This window comes from Cannabis sativa, chromosome 3, assembly GCF_029168945.1.
Source record: "Cannabis sativa cultivar Pink pepper isolate KNU-18-1 chromosome 3, ASM2916894v1, whole genome shotgun sequence".
Taxonomy (NCBI): domain Eukaryota; kingdom Viridiplantae; phylum Streptophyta; class Magnoliopsida; order Rosales; family Cannabaceae; genus Cannabis; species Cannabis sativa.
This window is the reverse complement of record NC_083603.1, coordinates 37,575,050-37,595,421: the sequence shown is the minus strand read 5'-3', so window position 1 is coordinate 37,595,421 and position 20,372 is coordinate 37,575,050. Positions and strand designations below refer to the sequence as shown.

Here is a 20,372-nt window from a genome sequence, read left to right as displayed (position 1 = left end):
CAGAACCGAAAAGGAGAGAAAGAAAGAGAGCCTTTGAATACCAATTTTCTAACTTTTGAAATTTTTGACTAAATGAAATAAATGCCACTTAACTTATTTTACTTCGGCCAACATACACTCTAATAAACCACATAATTCCACGAATTAAAATCCACTAAAAGACAAACTAACAATGGGGCAAAATGACCTTTTCGCCCCTCGACACTAAACTAACATAAATAACACTAAAGGGGTATTTTTGGGAAATTCTAAATTCCCGGCGATTCCCGACATTCCCAATCTCTAATAAACCGTCCCAAACTACTAACATTCTAAGTTGTGATTTTACTGAGCCAAACACCGAGTTCCATGTTACCGGCCACCGGAAATGCAAAATTATGAAAACTGCTAAATGACATAAAAATGCATCTCTGAATTCAATAATAACAGTATAATAATTATTTAAATAGCTATAAATAATTTCATAATTAAACATGATTAACTGCTAATTTCCAAATTAAACTAAGCGGTCTTTACATGAAGCTACAAAACCAGAAGATGGGGTAGAAAATTTTGACTTCATGGACTATGCAAAACTTGTGGCAGCAGAAATGGTTAAGCAACTGAAAAACAACAAAAATAGGGAACCAGAAATCACAGATTATGACGAACTACTAATCACAGATCTGCAACATCCTGAAATAGAAGAAGCACAAATATACAAAGACAAAGAAACACTCCAGAGTGTGCTTGGTTTCTATGCAATTAGGAACAACTTCCAATTCAGAGTGAAAAATCATGTGCAAGAACATACAAATTTTGTTGCTTGGATCCAAAATGCAAGTGGGCACTAACGGCATCCAGAAACTGGCCAACAAAGTCATTCATAATTCGAAAGTATGACAGAAAGGTGATACACACTTGTTATCTAAACATAAGATTTACCGACAAAAGACAAGCTACCACGAAGTTGATTGAAAACTACATCAAGTTACGGTTTACCAACATAAAAACAACTCAAACGCCACAAGACATCAGAGGAGAAATGCAACACAAGTATGGGGTAAGAATGAACTACATGAAAGCATGGAGAAGCAAAGAGCACACGCAAGAAGAATTACGAGGAAAAGCCAACAAATCATACAAGCTGCTGCCAAGTTTTTTGCACATGCTACAGAAAACTAATCCCGGAACTATCGTGCACATGCAAACAGAGGAATACAACAGCTTCAAGTACTTGTTTACCGCACTAGATGCTTCAATAAAAGGATGGAAGAAGTGCAAACCTATAATAGTTGTTGACCGAACTTTCCTTAAATCAACATATGGAGGTACATTGCTCTCTGCTTGTACAAAGGATGGAAATGGGCACATTTTTCTACTAGCTTTTTTAGTTGTGGATTCTGAAAACAACAACTCATGGCAATGGTTTTTCACAAAACTAAGAGAAACATATGGGATGAGAGAGGAGCAGTGCTTGATCTCAGACAGACATGAGAGCATAATTAAGGCAGCTGCTCAAGAATTTCCAGAAATCACGCATGGCTATTGTGTATACCACCGGTTAAGCAACCTGAAAGCAACCTTCAAGAAGAATGCAAGCAAGCTGGATAAACCATTCTTCGCTGCAGCCAGAGCATACACAGAGAGGAAATTTGAATACCATATGAGCGAGTTAGACAGCTTGGACATTCGTGTTAGACCATATTTACAACAAGTTGGACACCATAAATCGTCAAGATACCACAGCAAAAACAACATGTATTCAACTATGACTTCAAACATTGCTGAATCTCTAAATGCAGCAAACTTAGCAGCTAGAGAACTACCAATCACAATACTGATGGAGTCATTGAAAGCTTTGATACAACAATGGACATACACAAACAGGAAAAAGGCACAAAAAACAACAACATTTTTAACACCTACAACAGAGAAGAAGTTAGTCAACGACTTTGTGGACTCATTGACAGAAAATGTAAAATCTCTTTAAACTTTAAGTTGCATTTTAGTTTTTAAATAGTTTATTTTCAGTTGCTTGATCATAATGACGATTTATAAAATTGACTTAATTTGCAGGTAAAGCCAACAAACGAGAGCATGTTCGAAGTGGTAGAACTAACAAGATCATGGGTAATCAATCTCAAGGAGAAAACATGCCATTGCAACCGATTCCAACTTGACAAATTACCGTGTGCTCATGTGCTTGATGTTATAAAAGAGATGAACTTGAATGTTTACAACTACTGTTCAGGTTATTACACGACAAGAACATGGCTTGAAACATACAACGGCTCAACATATCCGGTACACAATCACACAACATGGGATGTACCACAGAACATAAAAGATATCATTGTTCTGCCACCAAACCAGAAAGTAAGATCTGGAAGACCAAGGAAAAGAAGATTTTTAGCTGATTGGGATACAAAAAAACATAACAGGTGCAGCAAATGTGGTCACCAAGGACACAACCGAAAGACATGCAACAATCAAGCAATAAAATAGTTACAGAGGAATTATTTGAATTGTTTAATTTTCTGTGAGAATTCACACAGGATGATATGTTATATTCGATACACTTGTGATATTATTTCATAAATTTTAAACAGTATGCTAATAGTTGCAAAATCGTTTTATGATAGTTTTGACACTTGTTAAAGGTTAACTACGAAAATAATTTCATTATTAAAGTTTTTAAAAAGTCAAATAGGAATTTATAAAACATAATTAACAAGGATAATAAAAATGTTTCAAAACAGTGAATAATACATTGATAAACAATTAAAATTACAAGTATGCTAAAAAGTGCATATTGTTTGTATATAGTTGTATAATAGTTTCTATATAGTTGTACGACTGTATATAAAAACTTCAAAAATTGGAAAAATATAAAACTGATGCTGATACAAACATACAAAAATAACATATTATAATGATTAATGTCAAATATCCAAAAAGTTTAAAACTAGATCCAAAGTATAAAACCAAATATAATACCTTGTAACATAAGAAAACTAACAATTGTCTGATAATAAAGTCAACCAATAACAATACATTGTCACTAATCTAAAAGACCCTACTTTTTCAATTTAGAAGCCTTAGAAGACTTGCTTTGCTTCTCATCCTCGCTATCAATACTTTCATCAATTTTCCTTTGCCCGTATGAGAAGAAAAGGGCAGCAAGTCGAGTACGATAGACTTCGATATCAAAATCCGCAGGAACATCTTTTCCATGAATGAAGAACTCAGCAAATGCACCCACAAATGCTCCACAATCACTAATAACATAGAATAATCCTTCATTGCATTCCTAGCTACAACATTCATTTTGGAAGTCCTCAAGGAATTATAAAGAAACAAAATCCCCTCATTCAAGTCAAGACGACCAAAAATCCAATGAATTTCCTTCCTAAGATTCATGATGAATAACACATGATCGGCTTCATACCAAGGCTTAGAACACGGAATTCGCAAACCTCGGATGTAATGCGCTATTGGGTGGGCAGCATGTATGTGCGACATCTTAGTTTTCGTTGCCTTGGCTTTGTTGAACTTGTGGTACAATGCTTGAATGGAATCATCGAAAAGACAATCAGTTGTCGCAAAATTCAATGTAACAGCAAAAGAATATTTACCTTTTTTGCTAAGGTAATAGAATATAGTGTTCATATGCTAAAACAAAACAAAACAGAAACACAAAATCAAAAGGTTAAACAACTATTTGAAAACTTGAGTACAGTAGCTAAACTTAAAAACATTCATTAAACAACTGAAAACCAACTATCATAAATTTTAATGGAAAATAGAAACTTTACCGAGTCATTGATAAACATGTCACAGGTAGCCAAATGATAAAACCAGGTTTTATCCTCAACATAATCAAGACCTAATCTAAACCCTAAGGAAAATTTCTTCACACCATCAACATAACAATTGAAATGCCTAAAACAACAAACAAACAACAAAAAAACAATATTGAAGTCCCATTTGTGAAAAAAACTAAAATAAATTTGAAAAATGCAACAGAATACAAAAACAGAAAGAATAAAAATAGTCACCTAGGATGTTTTAGCAAGCCTTGACCAACCCAAGAATCAAACTTTGCCTCAATTTCAAGAGAGACGGGATCAGCAAATGAATCGGTAAGAGCATAAAGGCCCTTCACATAAGTAACCATCTTAAAATCCCTCGCATCCCTTCCATTGGAGTGCTCCTCACATCAGCCGACCCAAAATCAACGAAAGGTGATTTCAATGCCGGTACCCGCTTTCTCTTATCCAAAAGAGGAGTATTTGAAACAGTGTCCTCAGCTTCTTCATCAGTAGGAATGGCAGCTGCCTTTTCACCAACAACACCTAGATTTGGTTCTGGGACCTAAAAAAAAATAAAGTCGGAAAATAAATAGTTGCAAAACAAACATTAAACTGTCAAGCAACTAAAATAAAACATAATTTTCTTGCAAACAAATTAAGATACACTAACATTGATTTTACGAACAACCTCGAAACCAGCCAACACAACTTTATCATCATCAATTTCAAGCTGGCTTAAACCATAAAAAAAAAAATCATCTCCCTTTAAACTGGACTATTTGGCCTTAAGGTTCTCAACATCCTTAGCCCTCTCATCACTGCCTGCAACATCCTCAGATTGATTCACATCAGCAGCAGGAACATCATTAAAAACCTTATCATCTCCATCATCATCACCACCATCTTTAACCAACTCATCACCATCATCGGAGTCGGAATCAATATTTTCAGAATCAGGCAGTTCCTTCTCATCATCCTTAGCATCATCATCATCATCATCATCATCATCATCATCATCATCAGAATCTTGTGTTACTAACTCATTAGATGACTTTCCCTGGTTCATTCAACTTAAATAAAATAGTAAAGAAACTAAAAAACAAAGCATGTGAAAACAGAAACAATAAACTATAATTAAATACCTCATCAGAAGGACGACGATGAATGGCATTAACTTTCTGTTAAATATCCTTAATTACAGTCATTACAGACTTGAAATTAAGATCAACAAAACACCTCAAGGAAAAGGATTCTTGATTCGAAATGACCAACTCCAACTTAGATTTCATCAAATCAATGTCCTCTTAATCAGATATCTTAGAAGATGAACCACTCTCAAATGTTTGCTTAGATATACCGCGGTCATCAATAGATTCATTAAGAAATAAACCTTCCAGTTGAAGCTTCTGCCTCTCTTCATCAATAGGACATATGTTTTTAATCTTTAACTGAACATCATAATCAAACACAATAAAAAAATGAAATAAAAACAATTAAATAACCAAATATTAACAACAAGCATAAAACAGAAAAAAACAGTAAAGAAACTGAATTTTACCTTGTTCAACGGCAAATCAAAAATCTTGCCCTTCAAGTCTCTAAGAGTTGGATTTTTGGTCACAATGGTATTGCTCCAATTCAAAATTCTTGGAATCCTATATGAAACTCTTTTACAGAAAGTGTTTACCATGGCAGGACAACACTAATAAAACCATACAGTAAACACCCACGGACATCCCAAAGCCCTATACAAACCATCATACTGGCCTCCCTACTCTGCCTTCCTATTTTTCATTATAATCCCATGCTGAATTCTACCTTTGAGTGAATCAATAGTCAATTCAAAGGATTCCCTACCCCAAGAATACTCATCCCAACGACCGCTATCAACAACATCTAGATCAAACCTAGATACTTCTTTATCACGAGTATTGCTAAGAAGAAAACATTGAATAAAATACAACACAGCTAGTTTCAAACCAAGAGACTCATCCAAACCCCACCTACTAGCCAAAAAAGCATCCTCAGTAGCTTTATGATCAATGGTTTTTACACCACGGAAACAAATCTCAACCAACAGGTTTGATTCCTGGGAAAACAACAACTTGTTGCAATCACCAAAATAATCAATTCCAGTGATCAAATAAAACTCCTCCGCACTAAACCGTATGCAACGACCAGCAACCTTAGCCCAAAATTCTTTAGGATTGGGCTTGTACACTTCCCTCAACAGTAGGCTATGTACAACTTGGGGGTGGAAAACATACTCAGGTATATCAAGAAAATGACCAAACTGGGTGTCATAGAACATAGACAGTAAATTGACAGATAAAGTTTTCTTAATATTATCAATAACAGAAAAATTGCTAGTGCAAACACATTTGGATCTATAATAATCAGAGGGACTAAATTTGTAATCCCAGACCTGCAAGTTAACAAACATGGCAACAATAAATATAAATTGCAAATAAACAAGTATACAAACTGTAATAAAACTATAAAAAAAAAACTAAAACCAAACTGACAAACAGAAACACCTCTACGAATATAAACTACAAACATCTAGAATCGAATTGTTACCTAAAAAAGAACAGCAAACAACTATACCTAATAATATCCCCAAAACACGTCATACATAAACAGATTAAACTATTAAAAAAATAGGAGCAAACTAAAACCCACTGATTAGAGACACTAAAACGAAACAGATGTTTCAAAATATCTAAAAAAAACTAGAAACACAAATTGAACATAAAACACAACAAAAATTAAACGGAAGAAATAAGAAACAAACCAAAATGCGAAACCCACAAGAAACAGAATAAAATTGATCAAACAAAATTAAAGCCCTAAAAATCCAAAGAAAAACAAACGAAATTTTAAAATGAAAACCCGAAAATGTCACAAACCAGAAAAAACCGAAACGATTAAATGGAACTACAAGAAAATGTTCAAAATGGGGGAAAACAAAAAAGAAACCGAAAACAAACCTCTATTTGAACAACAACACCAACATTATCATTTTTCCCAGAAACATCTTCAGCCATTTTTTCTTGCACACCGACCTTTGTTTTCATCTTAGGAGGAGCTCTGCCACGCTTCGTTAATGGAGGAGCAAAATGAGAGTCTTCCTCCTCAATAATAGGACGTTTTCCCTTAGCTTTATTAGCTAGTGATTTCAAACCCATTTTGGAATTTTTTTTTTTGAACAGGGGAAGGAGATGAGGAAGAACGGGTCACAACCATTTTATATAAAGATTGGGAAACAAAAAGAAAGAGGGAAAATGTTTATGGGATTGGTTTAGTGGGAGTTGAAAAAATTTTGAAGAACAAAATTGAGAGGGAAAAAATGGTTGAGGAATCGTGGGGAGTTAAGGTACAACAATGGAGGTTACTTGTTATTTCAAAAAAAAAAAAAAAACTGAAAAGAAATAAAAAATTAAAGGAAAACAAAAGAAAAAAAGAGAGGAAAGTGATTGAGAGTTGATAGATGGTTGATAGGGGAGTTGCACGTGTCTAGTGCATGGATGTGATGTGCATGTTGTATATGTGTAATAAAATTTAGAGAAAAGGTAAAAAATTGCTTTAACCGTGTGTAGATTTATATGTAATAAAGTGTGTAATTTGTATTTTTGGTGTAAAAATTTCATTTTATAACTTAAATATATTTAAATAAAAAAAACATATACAATTTAAAATTTAACAACTAAAAAATAGAAGAATTAAGGAGAAAACAACTAATGCTAAGTAGAGAGATCAAAACAAAACAATTAATAAATCTACAGAAAACTCATCATATAATTCTTCATCCATAGAAATAATTAAAAAAGGAGATATATTATCAAACTCAAATTCAATAACCTACATCGAAATAGAGATATACAAAAAATAATTAACACATTAATCCAAAAAAAAATCACCATATAATTCTTACAAGGAACAAGTAGAGAACTTACCATATTATGCATGATCTAAAGAAGAAAAATGAGATTTTTTTTTTGATGAATCAGACTTTCATTTCACACAAACAATTTCTACAACTAATGACCATCAAGAGATGTCATATGATTCTATACAATTTCCACTATTATTTATAACTTCTCAAACCATTCAACTTCTTCTTTCTTTACATTCTTTTGCATAACAAAAGAAATTATATTCTTAACTTGCCCCTTTGTTTGCTGAAAAATGTTTTGGACACTAGCAGCCCCCTCATTCCACAATACATCATTTCTGGTCAGCCAAATATTGTACACCAATGCTGCTATACCAGCCTTAATCACTCTCTTTCGAAATTTGTATCCCTTAACTCTGTCCAATCTCTGAAGCAGCCCCCATAATGGAGTGAGGGCCATCTTCCAGCCAAACCACTGCTCTAAAAGATGTATGCATTCCTGTGAAAAGGAACAGTCAAAGAACAAGTGCTCAACAGTTGCAGAATTCCCATGATAGAACAAACATCTATCATCTGATACAATATGGTATTTGAGCAATCTATCCTTTGTTTGAAGTCTATTCAGCAAAGCAATCCACACCACAAAACAATGCTTGGGAATACTGAGTCTATTCCAAGCATGTTTGCTCCAATGGTAATGAATATCAGCCTGATTGTACACTTTGTAACCTACAGCAATCATATATTTATTATTGATAAAGATAGCAGGATCTATTCGGTTTTTGAGCTCATTCTTGAGCTCAACTAACTTCCTCCAATACCAGCTGCTTTGGAGAGGGGCTTTGTATCCCCATCAATTTTCATTTTTGATGTAGACACTATGGACCCATTTGACCCACAGGCTGTCTTTTATTGTTGCAATTGACCAGATGTTCTTGATTAAAGCAGCTTTGTTCCAATTAGCTATACTCAAGAAACCGATCCCTCCTGCTGACTTTGGCTTACAGATCTTAGCCCAAGCAATGTTTCCTGACCCAACCATTTGACTTGTACCTTTCCATAAGTAACTTCTACATATATTCTCTATTTCATGAACTACCTTTGATAGAAGAAGCAAAATTTGACTCCAGTAAGTATGTATGGTCATAAGAACAGAGCTAATCAGCACACTTCTCCTTGCAAAGGACAAGTTCCGAGAACTCCATGTTTTAATTCTTCCAGTCATCTTTTCAACAAGAATCTTGCACTTTGTTGCTGAAATTTTCTTGGCACATATAGGGATGCCAAGATACTTGAAAGGTACCTCTTCCTTAGTGAAACACGAGACATTAACTATTCTTTGAATCTCTTTCTCCTCCATGCCACTATAATAGATTGCCGATTTGCTATTATTAGGAAGCAAACAAGATGTTTGAGAAAATAGCTTCAAACCTTGTAGCATGAGATGAATACTGCTGAAATCACCCTTACAAAATAATAATACGTCATCTGCAAAAATTAAATGTGTTAACTTTTCATGGTTCTGCATCTTTCATGATGACCAAATTTCTTCTTCTTTCCCACTACTCCCATTATTCTGCTCAAATACTCCATTCCAAGTACAAATAGGAGAGGAGACATGGGATCTCCCTGCCTTAGCCCCCTATTGGCTTCAAAAAAACCATGAAGAGAGCCATTTAAAGGAGGGAGAACCTCGGAGTAGACACACATTGCATGATCAACTGTATAAACTTCTTAGAAAACTGCATAGAAATTAGCATCTCCTCAAGAAATCCCCACTCTAGTGTATCATATGCTTTCTGAAAGTCTAATTTAATCATACAGTTGGGCCTTGAATGTTTCCTTCCATAATGCCTTAGCAAATCTTGTCATATCATTATGTTATGGGCAATATATCTACCTTGAACGAAACCTCCTTAGTTCTGAGCAACCAAATCTGGCAATATATGCTTGAGTCTACTACAAATTAACTTGGTAATAACTTTATACAAGACATTACAACAAGCTATGGGTCGGAATTCACTCACTTTGTTTGGGCATTTGATCATCGCTATGAGAGTAAGCACTGTTGAGTCCACTTCTTTCAATATCTGCCCCGATTGTAAGGCTGATAGGATTGCTTCAGATACATCTTGGCCGACCAAATCCCAATTATCCTAAAAAAAGGAGCTACTAAATCCATCCGGACCAGGGGCTTTGATCCCTGGGATACTGAAAACCGCTTGCCTCACCTCCTCTTTCGAAAAATCTCCTTCAAGATAAATGGCCTACTGACCAGAAACAACTGGTCCCAACTCCACCAACTTCTTTTTGACATCCTTCCTATCTTGCAATCGGGTTCATAGGAGATCCTTCAAGATAAATCTCAACAGGGTCTTCAACCCTTTCTCCTTCCATGTTTTGAATTGAGAGGATATTATTTATGGTCCTTCTTTCTCTGATGTATGCATGAAACATTGGAGAATTACTGTCTCCATCTTTTAACCATGATAGTTTAGCCTTTTGCTGCAAGAAAGAGCAGTAATTGCTATGTATTTCAGCATACTGAATTCTCGCCATTGCTTCCTATCGATGTAGTTCATCACTGACGGGATTATTGTGCAGGAACGATTGAGAATCAGCCAACCTAGCACAAGCTTGGATGTCCGCTTGTTGTAAATTAGAAAAACCACCTTTATTCAGCTCTCTAAAGACCGGTTTCAATGCCTTGAGCTTTCACACAACTTGGAACATTGAAGTCCTAACAATCTTTTCCTTCCATTTGTTTTCAAGCTGAGCCTTGTATTGTGCATGAGTACTCCACATCTTGAAGTACTTGAAGGGCTTTCGACCATCTTAAAATACTTAAAATACTTACATTAAAACTTAGAGGATTCCATGCTATGATGATTCTCCCTCCTTTGTGCCACGATATATTTGATGTGAAACACCAATCTTGAAACATATTTACGTATAAGTCTCCAAGCTTTGGAGCCTTAACTCTCGTCTCGAAATGAAGTTCTTTACTGTTTTTTCCTTTTGCATACTGTTGATCCCTGGGACGTTCCAAGCAAGGATCTTATCCACTAGAAAGAGGAGGCACTCCCCCTCCTCCTTTGCTATCCAGAATCATCCCTACTTGTTCTTCAATCTCCTTCTCTTCCCTCGAATCCGTAACTATCTCTAACTCATCAAGAACTTGATAAGAGTTAGACATTTCAATATTCTTCCCAGGTTCCTTACTCTTGACTTTCCAGCCATTTGTGACCATTTGGAATCCATCAGCCTCTATTTTAAAATTAGTCTCTATTTTCCGATGATCCTTTTTAACTACCCACTCTTGTTGCTTACCCTCTTTCCTTCGACACTCACCCGAGGAATGCCCCATTCCTTTGCAATGGGAGCAAATGGTAGGCTTCCATTCATAAGTGATCGCCACTGATACATTGGAGCCAAACTCATCTTCAAAGTAAATTAAATTTGGGAACTCTTGTTGTATAGAGACTTCAATTAGTACTCTTGGATAGCTTAGCTTGTCCCTCTCCTTTGTAACATCATCCACCATAAACGGAACACCTAGCTGCCCAACTATCTTGAACAAAGACTTCTTCCCCCAATATTTCAGTTGTAGATCATCCAATTGAATCCAGATGGGAACATTGCTTGTATCCTCCTTTTTAAAATTTACATTAGGATCCTAAGGCTTCATTATAACCGGCCTTTTGTTGAAAAAAGTGTATCCGCCATTGAGTATATCATCCCGATCCTGAACACTATGAAACCGGATTAAGAAAATCCCATATGGCAGCATTCCAACCTTATCTATTTTTTCCTTCCATAACCTCCGTACAAATCCATCTAACACATTCAGAGGAGGGTTTGCTCTCAAAACATAACAAACAAGAGCAGAATTCCAAAAAGAAATTTCTTCTTCTATATCTTCAAGTGTAATTTTGACCTTATCAACTTTCTTAGACTTATCAAAAGAGGTTTCAAGATTCCTTACCACATTACTAGATCGGAGAACGAGAGGAGAAGCTTGCAATCGCTTTGACAGAGAATTTGAGCAAACTTGATTTGCAGCTAAGAAAGAATCGAAATCAGCCTCGATACTTTCCTGCTTCTTGATCAGCTCCAGTTATGATCTTCGCAAAAGATGCCCTTGATTCGCACCATGGGATTGATGCCCTTGATTCGCACCAGACGTCTCGCCTAAATCCAGCCCTTCTTCATCGTCAGTGAACTCTAGGGGATCGATACCTATTTCTTCAATTTTCTCGTCATCGTTCGCATCAGGTTTCGCCCCTGTCTTCTTCTTCTTCTTCGTAGAACCCTTCACCTTTCCCCGCCCTCTCGATCGAGTGTTTGCCATGGCACTAGCTAGGAAGCTGCATGCACCAGGAGAGAGAGAAAAGTTTAATTACACATGAAAAGTGAGATATTGTCAAACATAAATTGAATAATTTATATGCAAAATAATGATTAACAAAATAATTGACAAATTTATACATACTAAGTAGACATCAGCCAACAATATTGTTAATAGAGATTATCATTATTATTTTTTTTCCCTCAAATATTTCTTATCCATGAGAAAGGTTTATTTTTCTTTCTTCCAAGATAATTTTTTTTGGCATTTATATATTATAGATTTTTTTTTGGAGAAATTCATATACAAAACATATTTTTTTGGGCATATTTATAGTATTTTTTATGTGAGACAAAATATAAAAAAATAAGAAAATAAATATTTGGAGAATTTTATATAAAAATATTTTTAATTAATTAATTAATTAATATTTATAAACTTATTAAAAATATTAATAAATGAAAGAATTAAGGAGAGAACAACTAATGATAATTAGAGAGATTTTAGAGTGACATGTCATCACCTCATATCTCTCCTTTATATATAGATAGATCCAGGTTTATTTTTCTTTCTCCCTGGATAATTTTTTTTGGCATTTATATATATAGTATTTTTTTTTTTGAGAAAATATATATACAAAAAAAAACAGGAAAATAGATATTTGGAGAAATTCATATACGAAAATAGATTTTTTTTTGGCATATATATTATTTTTTACGTGAGAAAAAATATATAAAAAAAATAAGAAAATAGATATTTGAAGAAGTTTATATAAATATATTTTTAATTAATTAATCAATTAATATTTATAAACCTGATAAAAATATGAGAATGAGAGAATTAAGGAGAGAACAATTAATGCTAATTAGAGAGATTTTAGAATGACATGTCAACACCTCATATCTCTCTTTTATATATATATATATATATATAGATTTTTCCTCATATTTTGGTCAACTATAGATGGTGTTATAAAAAAATAGTGTTTTTACACTATATACTGAAATTTTCAATTTTTTTCTTTTTTACTATGGGGTGCAATTTTTTAAAAAAAAATGCTGTGTTTTTTCTCAAAAAAATTGTGTAAGTTTTATACTATGTAGTGTGTTAAGTTTTATACACCTGGCGTGAACCTAGCGAGAGGAGAAGTCACTATTGGGATTTTATGCCCTAAACAAAACCCATTACAATCTAATCTGATTTGTTATCAATAAAAGATTAGAAGTCATTTATGTTTACATGCTGTTTTCATGTTTATGGTTTAATATATATACAAAATCTGTTAAGTCCAGAACATATAGTCATTTACAATTACAGTGATGTCAACACAATGGAATGTGATTGTGATTATATGATTCGAAAGACAAAGTCCCTGTTTCATCAGTGCATTGGATTTACACTGATGTGATAATCAACGATGAAGTTTAATTACACTTTGCATAAGTGTTATGTTCTTTCAAGAATATTGGCAAAGTATACTAGCTTCGAATGTATGGAGTATACATTGGCCTGGACCGATATTGATCTTGGTTAAGATATTATAATACTTACCGTTGTATCTTTCCAAGTCAATATCACTGTTGATCTTAGATCAAAAGATCTTAATCCTGATATGCTTAGGTTCAATCTCAGGAATGCTATTCATGTTCTTTAATTTGTTAGTTAAGCCTACTTTCTGGTCAGGGTGATACGTACATTTTGGGAACATGATAGTATGATTGAGTGGGAGCGCTAAACATAAATATGGAATATATAGCTTCTATAGGTATTTAGAAGTTAAATGATGATTTCCTTCAAGCTTGGCTAAATAGATGTAAATGGAAGAGCTCTTGTTTCAGTGATTATATTTTAGTTCACTAAAACATCATTTACAGGTAGCTAAGTATTTTAAGGATCAAAATACATTGAGGGGTGAAACAGTAAATTTATCCCTACTCGAGGTAAATCATCTATATAGAGGATCTTTGATTATTGAGATTATAACGATGGTTAAATGTGATAGCGTATCTATATGGTGGAAAAATATAGAACGTTCTATATGACTGAGAGTGCAATTCCAAGTTCTAAGAGTGGATGGAACAAGGAATTAATAAGTTAGGGAATTTACCTGGTAAATTCTAGTTCAGCATATTAGAAGCTCAGTAATATAGGCCCATGGTCCCCATTCTAGTTGAGACCATACTGCTTGTAAGACTCAAATAATTAATTTTAATTAATCACTTATAATTCTAAAATTAGACTGTGTCTAGTTTATGAATTTTCACTAAGCAATGGCTAAATTGTGAAGAAAAGATATTTCAGGTTTTATTTATTAATTGGAAGACTTTATTATGGCTAATTAATAATTATATTAAATGATAATATTATTTAATAATTTATTTTAGTTATTAAATAGTTAGTATGGCATTTAAATGGTTAGAATTGGAAAATTGGCGTTTTTGAGAAAATAGAAATGAAAATTGTCAAAATTGCAAAATACCAAAGTGGGGCCCATTAACACTATGGCCGACCACTTGATGTGGTTTTTCCAATTAATATTTTCATTACTTTAATGCCAAGTAATTCCTAACCTAAACTTAGTGGTTACCTATAAATAGATAGTGATGGCTCACACTTAAAGAGATTGAAAATCGAAAAATTTTGCCTTCAGAAAAATTGAGCCTCCTATCCTATTGTCTATAGCCGAACCTCTCTCTCCCTCTTTTCTTCTTCAATTTTTCGAACCCTTGAGTGATAGAGTGAGTGCCCACACACATCAAGTGGTATCTCAATCATAGTCTGGAAGATTGTGAAGAATCCAAACTGAAGAGAAGGACATTCGGGCTCAGATCTTGGTGATACTCTGCGACAGACAGAATACAAGGGTTAGAGATCTGAGTGGAAGATTATACATTAGAAAAAACTGGCTCTAGTCTATGGTCATCGAATAATCCATTGAATTTACACACAAAATATTTATCATCTCTATGGGATTAAATCCCGAGTGATTTCGAATTAAAGAAAAAAGAAACGATGAAATTATGGAAGTAAATATTCTCGCATTTATTGCTACTGCACTGTTCATTCTAGTTCCTACTGGTTTTTTACTTATAATATACGTAAAAACAGTAAGTCAAAGTGATTAATTTGAATTAAACATGTGAATTTTTAGTTCTTATCAATGATTGAAGAGAAGAAATACAATAAAAAGGATTTCAATTTCGTGTTTTAAATGAAATGAGGGAACTAGAATTAGCAGTATTCTATGAGATACTATCTAGTATGGTAGAAAAAATATTTTTCTACCATACTATACTAGTATTGTTATTGTACTCTATAAAGTTTGCTCTATGAAGATAGAGATTAATTTAATATATATATATATTAATTTAATATATATCAATCGACATTATTATCTTTATATCTCTAGAATAGATATCAATTCCATATATAATGTAGATAGTAGTATGTTTCAATTCTATTTCTTTGTCTTTGCTTCAGCTATTTGATTTGTCTTGATTCCAATCAATCTGAAATGGCTGCAAGACTGCTCTTACTCCTACGATTCTAATTCCTAGAATTTCTTATTCTTTTTAATTTAAATTTGCATTATATGTCCGATATTCATCGAAAGAAAGAATCAAATAAATGAAGGAAAAAAGAAGGGTTTGGGGATAATATAATAAAAGAAAATCAAGTAATTTTCTTGTTCTTATTCCACGAAGAAGTAATTGATTGAGCAGTTGACAGAAGATCCAGAAAAAAGTAAAAAGGTTTTTGTTCTTCCTTATTGTCCATATAGAAAATTTATGAATAACTCGATTAGAATCATTTTCTGACCGTTTGTAGTCCTTTTACTTCCTAAAATACGAACATAGGAATAATTGCAATATTTGTTTGATTGAAAGAGTTCCTATATTATTTATAGAATACATTAATTTACTAGAATCCTATACAATAGAATTTCGAAATGAAAATATTTTCAAATTTCATTTTAAAATAGAAATCGTGACATAATAAAAAATAATAAAGGCTTTGCCCAACAAAACGATCTATAAAAAAATTGAAAGAATTTTATTACTAAACTCAATTAGTAATACTTCTAGAGCCCACTTCTTCCCCATACTACGAGTGAAAGGGAAAATGTAAAGACTACCATTAAAGCAGCCCAAGCAAGACTTACTATATCCATGGAAATTATGTCCTCGATTTCTAGGAAGAAATTATTCAATTATTGTTCACTAATAATAGTAGAATCACCGGTGCAGAGTCAAAAGGGGATTTTGATCCAAGACCATTGAGAAAACAATAAATCCAATTAAGTTCTTAATAATTAGAAGATTTCGAGTATAATCGGAAAATATTTATCACAAGCAAAATACGAAGAGACTGCCTCGGAAGTATCAGAAGTCGCAAAGGAATGTTAAGTTAATAATATGTCCGAATAATAAGACCTTTTTTTTGTCGCCCTTCATTTCATTAAGATAAAGTATAAAAATTTCATTAAGATAAAGTATAAAAATATAGACTCAAGATAGATCATTATCTACCGCATACCCCTATTTCTTTTTCATTTTTCCAATTTATTTGATCTAAATCTTACCAGTGCCAATTTTCGCTATAAAACAATGGAAGACGCCCTATTACGTTCTAGACGTTATCAAAAAGTAAAAATTTCTTTTTTTACTTAACTTATAATTTAATTTATAACTTATAATTTAATAATTTAATTTATAAATAAATTAAGTAAAAGCCAATTTTTAATTTAATTAAATTACTATTGAATATAGGAATTAAATTAGATTACCCGTCCGACTATCCAATCTAATTCAAGACCCAATCAGTCGACACCCCATTAGTAGTGGAAGGGCTATCATATCAAAATTTACCAGTTTTTTTTTCACGACTATAGTCTTTCCTTAAACCTTAGCGAAAGGATTTACTGCATTTTCATTTTAGAGAACAAAATATCCCCAGATACTTCAAATCAAGCAAGTCTCAAGAATCCTTTTTCTGCGCTTGCTTCTACTCGAAAAAATTTGACAAGTTATATCAGCAAAACAGAACAAAGTATTTCGATTCTTTTGTTGATCAGGCGGCACCCGGATTTGAACTGGGGAAAAAGGATTTGCAGTCCCCCGCCTTACCACTCGGCCATGCCGCCAAAATGCTACAAAATAGATGACAAAATTTCTTTTTTTTTTGTACTTGTATTTTGAATCTCGTTTTCTTTAATCCCTTTCCTAAAAGAAATCCTTCCTTTTCTTTTTTTGTTTGGATTGGATCCACCCCTTCGATTGATTGTATCTTAAAATATCGAATTCGAATATCTAAAAACTTTCTTTTCATTTTATATTGAAAAATCACATCTGGGTTTTCGGTCATAAAAGCAAAAATTCAGGACAATTGATTGTGAATTCATAAACGATTCGTGAATTTGAATCTAAAATTGTGTTTCCCTAATGATATAAGAAAATTCAAATGGATACATAACTAATTTTTTTCTGTTAATAAAAAAATATTTCTCAATTTGAATTATAACAGCAATTATGGGTATATGTAAACCCCATAACATAACTTATTACACAAATATTATCTAATCCAATATCTTATCTGTATATGAGTCTATAGGTAATTTTCAGTAAATTCTCGCGCTTCACTTCAATTTTTACAATTTTTCTGGAATAGATTGAATATATAAACGAGAAATTTTGATAAAGCCTGGCAGGTGCTGTTCCGAATAAAGCTGTAATAGAAAAGAGGGGGCATTCTCTTCCATTGGATATGGACTAAATATGAAATCAAAGCATTCTTTTTTTAAAAAAAAAAATAATAAAAGAACTCTCAAAAATAAACCTAATTTTCTTGAAAGAGAAAGAAGTCGAAATATATGAATTGAGTAAAAAAAAAAGAAAAAAAATTGATATTTAATAATGAGATAATGGACGAATCATCGATTAACATTGAATCGACGAATTGGACAACCTTTTCATTTTAAAAAAAAAAAAACAAGATCTAACTAATAAAACAAATACAATCATAAATCAAATACAAAAAATTCCAAAAGACAACAAAAGAGGATTTATAAACCCACAAAAAATTTTTAGTTTTAACGAAATAAGTTATGCTGATGAAAGATTGAAATTTCCAAAAAAGATTTTTCAGACATTAAAATTAAAAAGAAGAAAGGCTCGACTAATCCGTAAATCCTTTTTTTTTTTTCAACTTTTAATTCAAAGGATATCTATAAATATATTTCTATTTATCAGTAATATTCCTAAAATAAATGTACAAGTTTTTTTCTATTTTTTTGAATCAACAAAAAAAATTCTTAATAAATACAGTTCCTATAAAAACCCTATTTCGACTAACGAAACAAATCCAAATATAACTCAGTTTATTTCGACTATAAAAAAATCAATTTCTAATCTTAATAAGTCACAGACTTTTTATGACTTATCTTATTTGTCACAAGCATATGTCTTTTATAAATTATCACAACCCCCCTTTTTTCACTTTTTTAATTTATATAAGTTAAAATTAAGATCTGTCTTTTAATATCAATATAAGGGAACATCTTTTTTTCTTAAGAATAGAATAAAGGATTATTTTGTTGGAACGCAGGAAATTTTTAGTTCCGAATTAAGACATAGAAACCCCAGCAATTATGGAATAAATCAATGGAAAAATTGGTTAAAGGGTTATTATCAATATGATTTATCTCAGTCTAAATTAATACCGCCAAAATCGCGAAATATAGTAAAGAAAAACTCTATAGTTCAAAATAAACATTTCAAGAAATTTGATTCAAACGAAAAAAATCTATTAATTAACTCCGAAAAACAAAAAAAAATGTTAAAAAACAAAATAAATATGATCTTTTATCATATAATTTTATTAATTATGAAGATAAGAAGACCCCATCTTTTTATGAATTTCCATTACAAGAAAATCATAATCAAGAGGTCCTTTATAATTACAAAAAAAAAAATAAACAAAAAATTTATAATATGTTGATAGATATTCCTATCAACAATTATCGAGTAGAAGGGAATATTATAGATATAAAGACAAATCCTGATAGAAAATTTTTTGATTTAACAATTCTCAATTATTGTCTTTGAAATAAAATCTATATAGGGGCCTGGGTCGACAAAAAAGGTCTTGTTTATCCCATGCTTCATCAAAATCAAGAAATCAACCCATCAAAAAAAAAACACTTTTTGATTGGATGAGAATAAATGAAGAAATAATAAGTTGTCCCATATCCAATTTGGAACTTTGGTTTTTCCTGGAATTTTTGATACTTTATAATTCGTATAAGATTAAACCATGCGCAATACAAATTAAATCCCAACTTCTAAATTTTAATGAAAATGTTAGGGTATATATGAACTCAACGAAATAGTCATATCCCTTTTTACATCATACATCAGCCAAAAGTGGCTCTAGTCTATGGTCAGATGAATGAACCACCAGGGGCTCATATGAGAGTTGGTTTAACTGCTCTAACTATGGCGGAGTATTTCCGAGATGTTAATGAACAAGACGTACTTCTATTTATTGACAATATCTTTGGTTTTGTCCAAGCAGAATCCGAAGTATCCGCCTTATTAGGCAGAATGCCTTCCGCTGTAGGTTATCAACCCACTCTTAGTACTGAAATGGGTTCTTTACAAGAAAGAATTACTTCTACCAAAGAGGGGTCCATAACTTCTATTCAAGCAGTTTATGTACCCGCGGACGATTTGACTGATCCAGCTCCAGCCACGACATTTGCACATTTAGATGCGACTACCGTACTATCAAGAGGATTGGCCTCCAAAGGCATCTATCCAGCAGTAGATCCTTTAGATTCAACGTCAACTATGCTCCAACCTCGGATTGTTGGTGAAGAACATTATGAAACTGCGCAAAGAGTTAAACAAACTTTACAACGTTACAAAGAACTACAGGACATGATAGCTATTCTTGGGTTGGACGAATTATCCGAAGAAGACCGCTTAACCGTAGCAAGAGCACGAAAAATTGAGCGTTTCTTGTCACAACCTTTTCGCGTAGCAGAAGTATTTATAGGTTCCCTGGGGAAATATGTTGGTCTAGCAGAGACAATTAAAGGGTTTAAATTGATTCTTTCTGGAGAATTAGATGGTCTTCCTGAACAGGCTTTTTATTTGGTCGGTAACATTGATGAAGCTACTGCGAAGGCTACGAACTTAGAAATGGAGAACAAATTGAAAAAATGACCTTAAATCTTTGTGTACTGACCCCAAATCGAATTGTTTGGGATTCAGAAGTGAAAGAAATAATTTTATCGACTAATAGTGGACAAATTGGCATATTACCAAATCACGCG

General features: G+C 32.8%; 2 protein-coding genes and 1 non-coding gene across 3 annotated transcripts; 2 read left to right on the top strand and 1 right to left on the bottom strand.

Annotated features, from left to right (window-relative positions):
* Nucleotides 1–1,750: 1,750 nt before the first annotated feature.
* Nucleotides 1,751–2,482, top strand: LOC133036058 (uncharacterized). The gene is made up of 3 exons (XM_061112526.1): nt 1,751–1,957; nt 2,059–2,233; nt 2,424–2,482. Exons 1-3 carry the CDS (start codon nt 1,751–1,753, stop codon nt 2,480–2,482), a joined length of 441 nt encoding a protein of 146 aa, XP_060968509.1.
* Nucleotides 2,483–15,057: 12,575 nt separating this feature from the next.
* LOC115710781 (ATP synthase subunit beta, chloroplastic-like) lies at nt 15,058–20,372 on the top strand. The gene is made up of 2 exons (XM_061112525.1): nt 15,058–15,144; nt 19,453–20,372. Exons 1-2 carry the CDS (start codon nt 15,058–15,060, stop codon nt 20,260–20,262), a joined length of 897 nt encoding a protein of 298 aa, XP_060968508.1. The 3' UTR covers nt 20,263–20,372.
* TRNAC-GCA (transfer RNA cysteine (anticodon GCA)) lies at nt 17,110–17,180 on the bottom strand. The gene has a single exon. It is a non-coding gene; the product is annotated as a tRNA-Cys (tRNA).

What these genes read in the sequence shown, in the direction of transcription:
- LOC115710781 (XM_061112525.1), top strand. Translation starts at nt 15,058, where the DNA reads ATGGAAGTAAATATTCTCGCATTTATTGCTACTGCACTGTTCATTCTA. An exon ending in TTATAATATACGTAAAAACA is followed by an intron (nt 15,145 to 19,452) that starts GTAAGTCAAAGT and finishes ATCATACATCAG; the next exon opens with CCAAAAGTGGCTCTAGTCTA.
- LOC133036058 (XM_061112526.1), top strand. Translation starts at nt 1,751, where the DNA reads ATGACTTCAAACATTGCTGAATCTCTAAATGCAGCAAACTTAGCAGCT. An exon ending in TGGACTCATTGACAGAAAAT is followed by an intron (nt 1,958 to 2,058) that starts GTAAAATCTCTT and finishes CTTAATTTGCAG; the next exon opens with GTAAAGCCAACAAACGAGAG. An exon ending in TGTTTACAACTACTGTTCAG is followed by an intron (nt 2,234 to 2,423) that starts GTTATTACACGA and finishes AAAACATAACAG; the next exon opens with GTGCAGCAAATGTGGTCACC.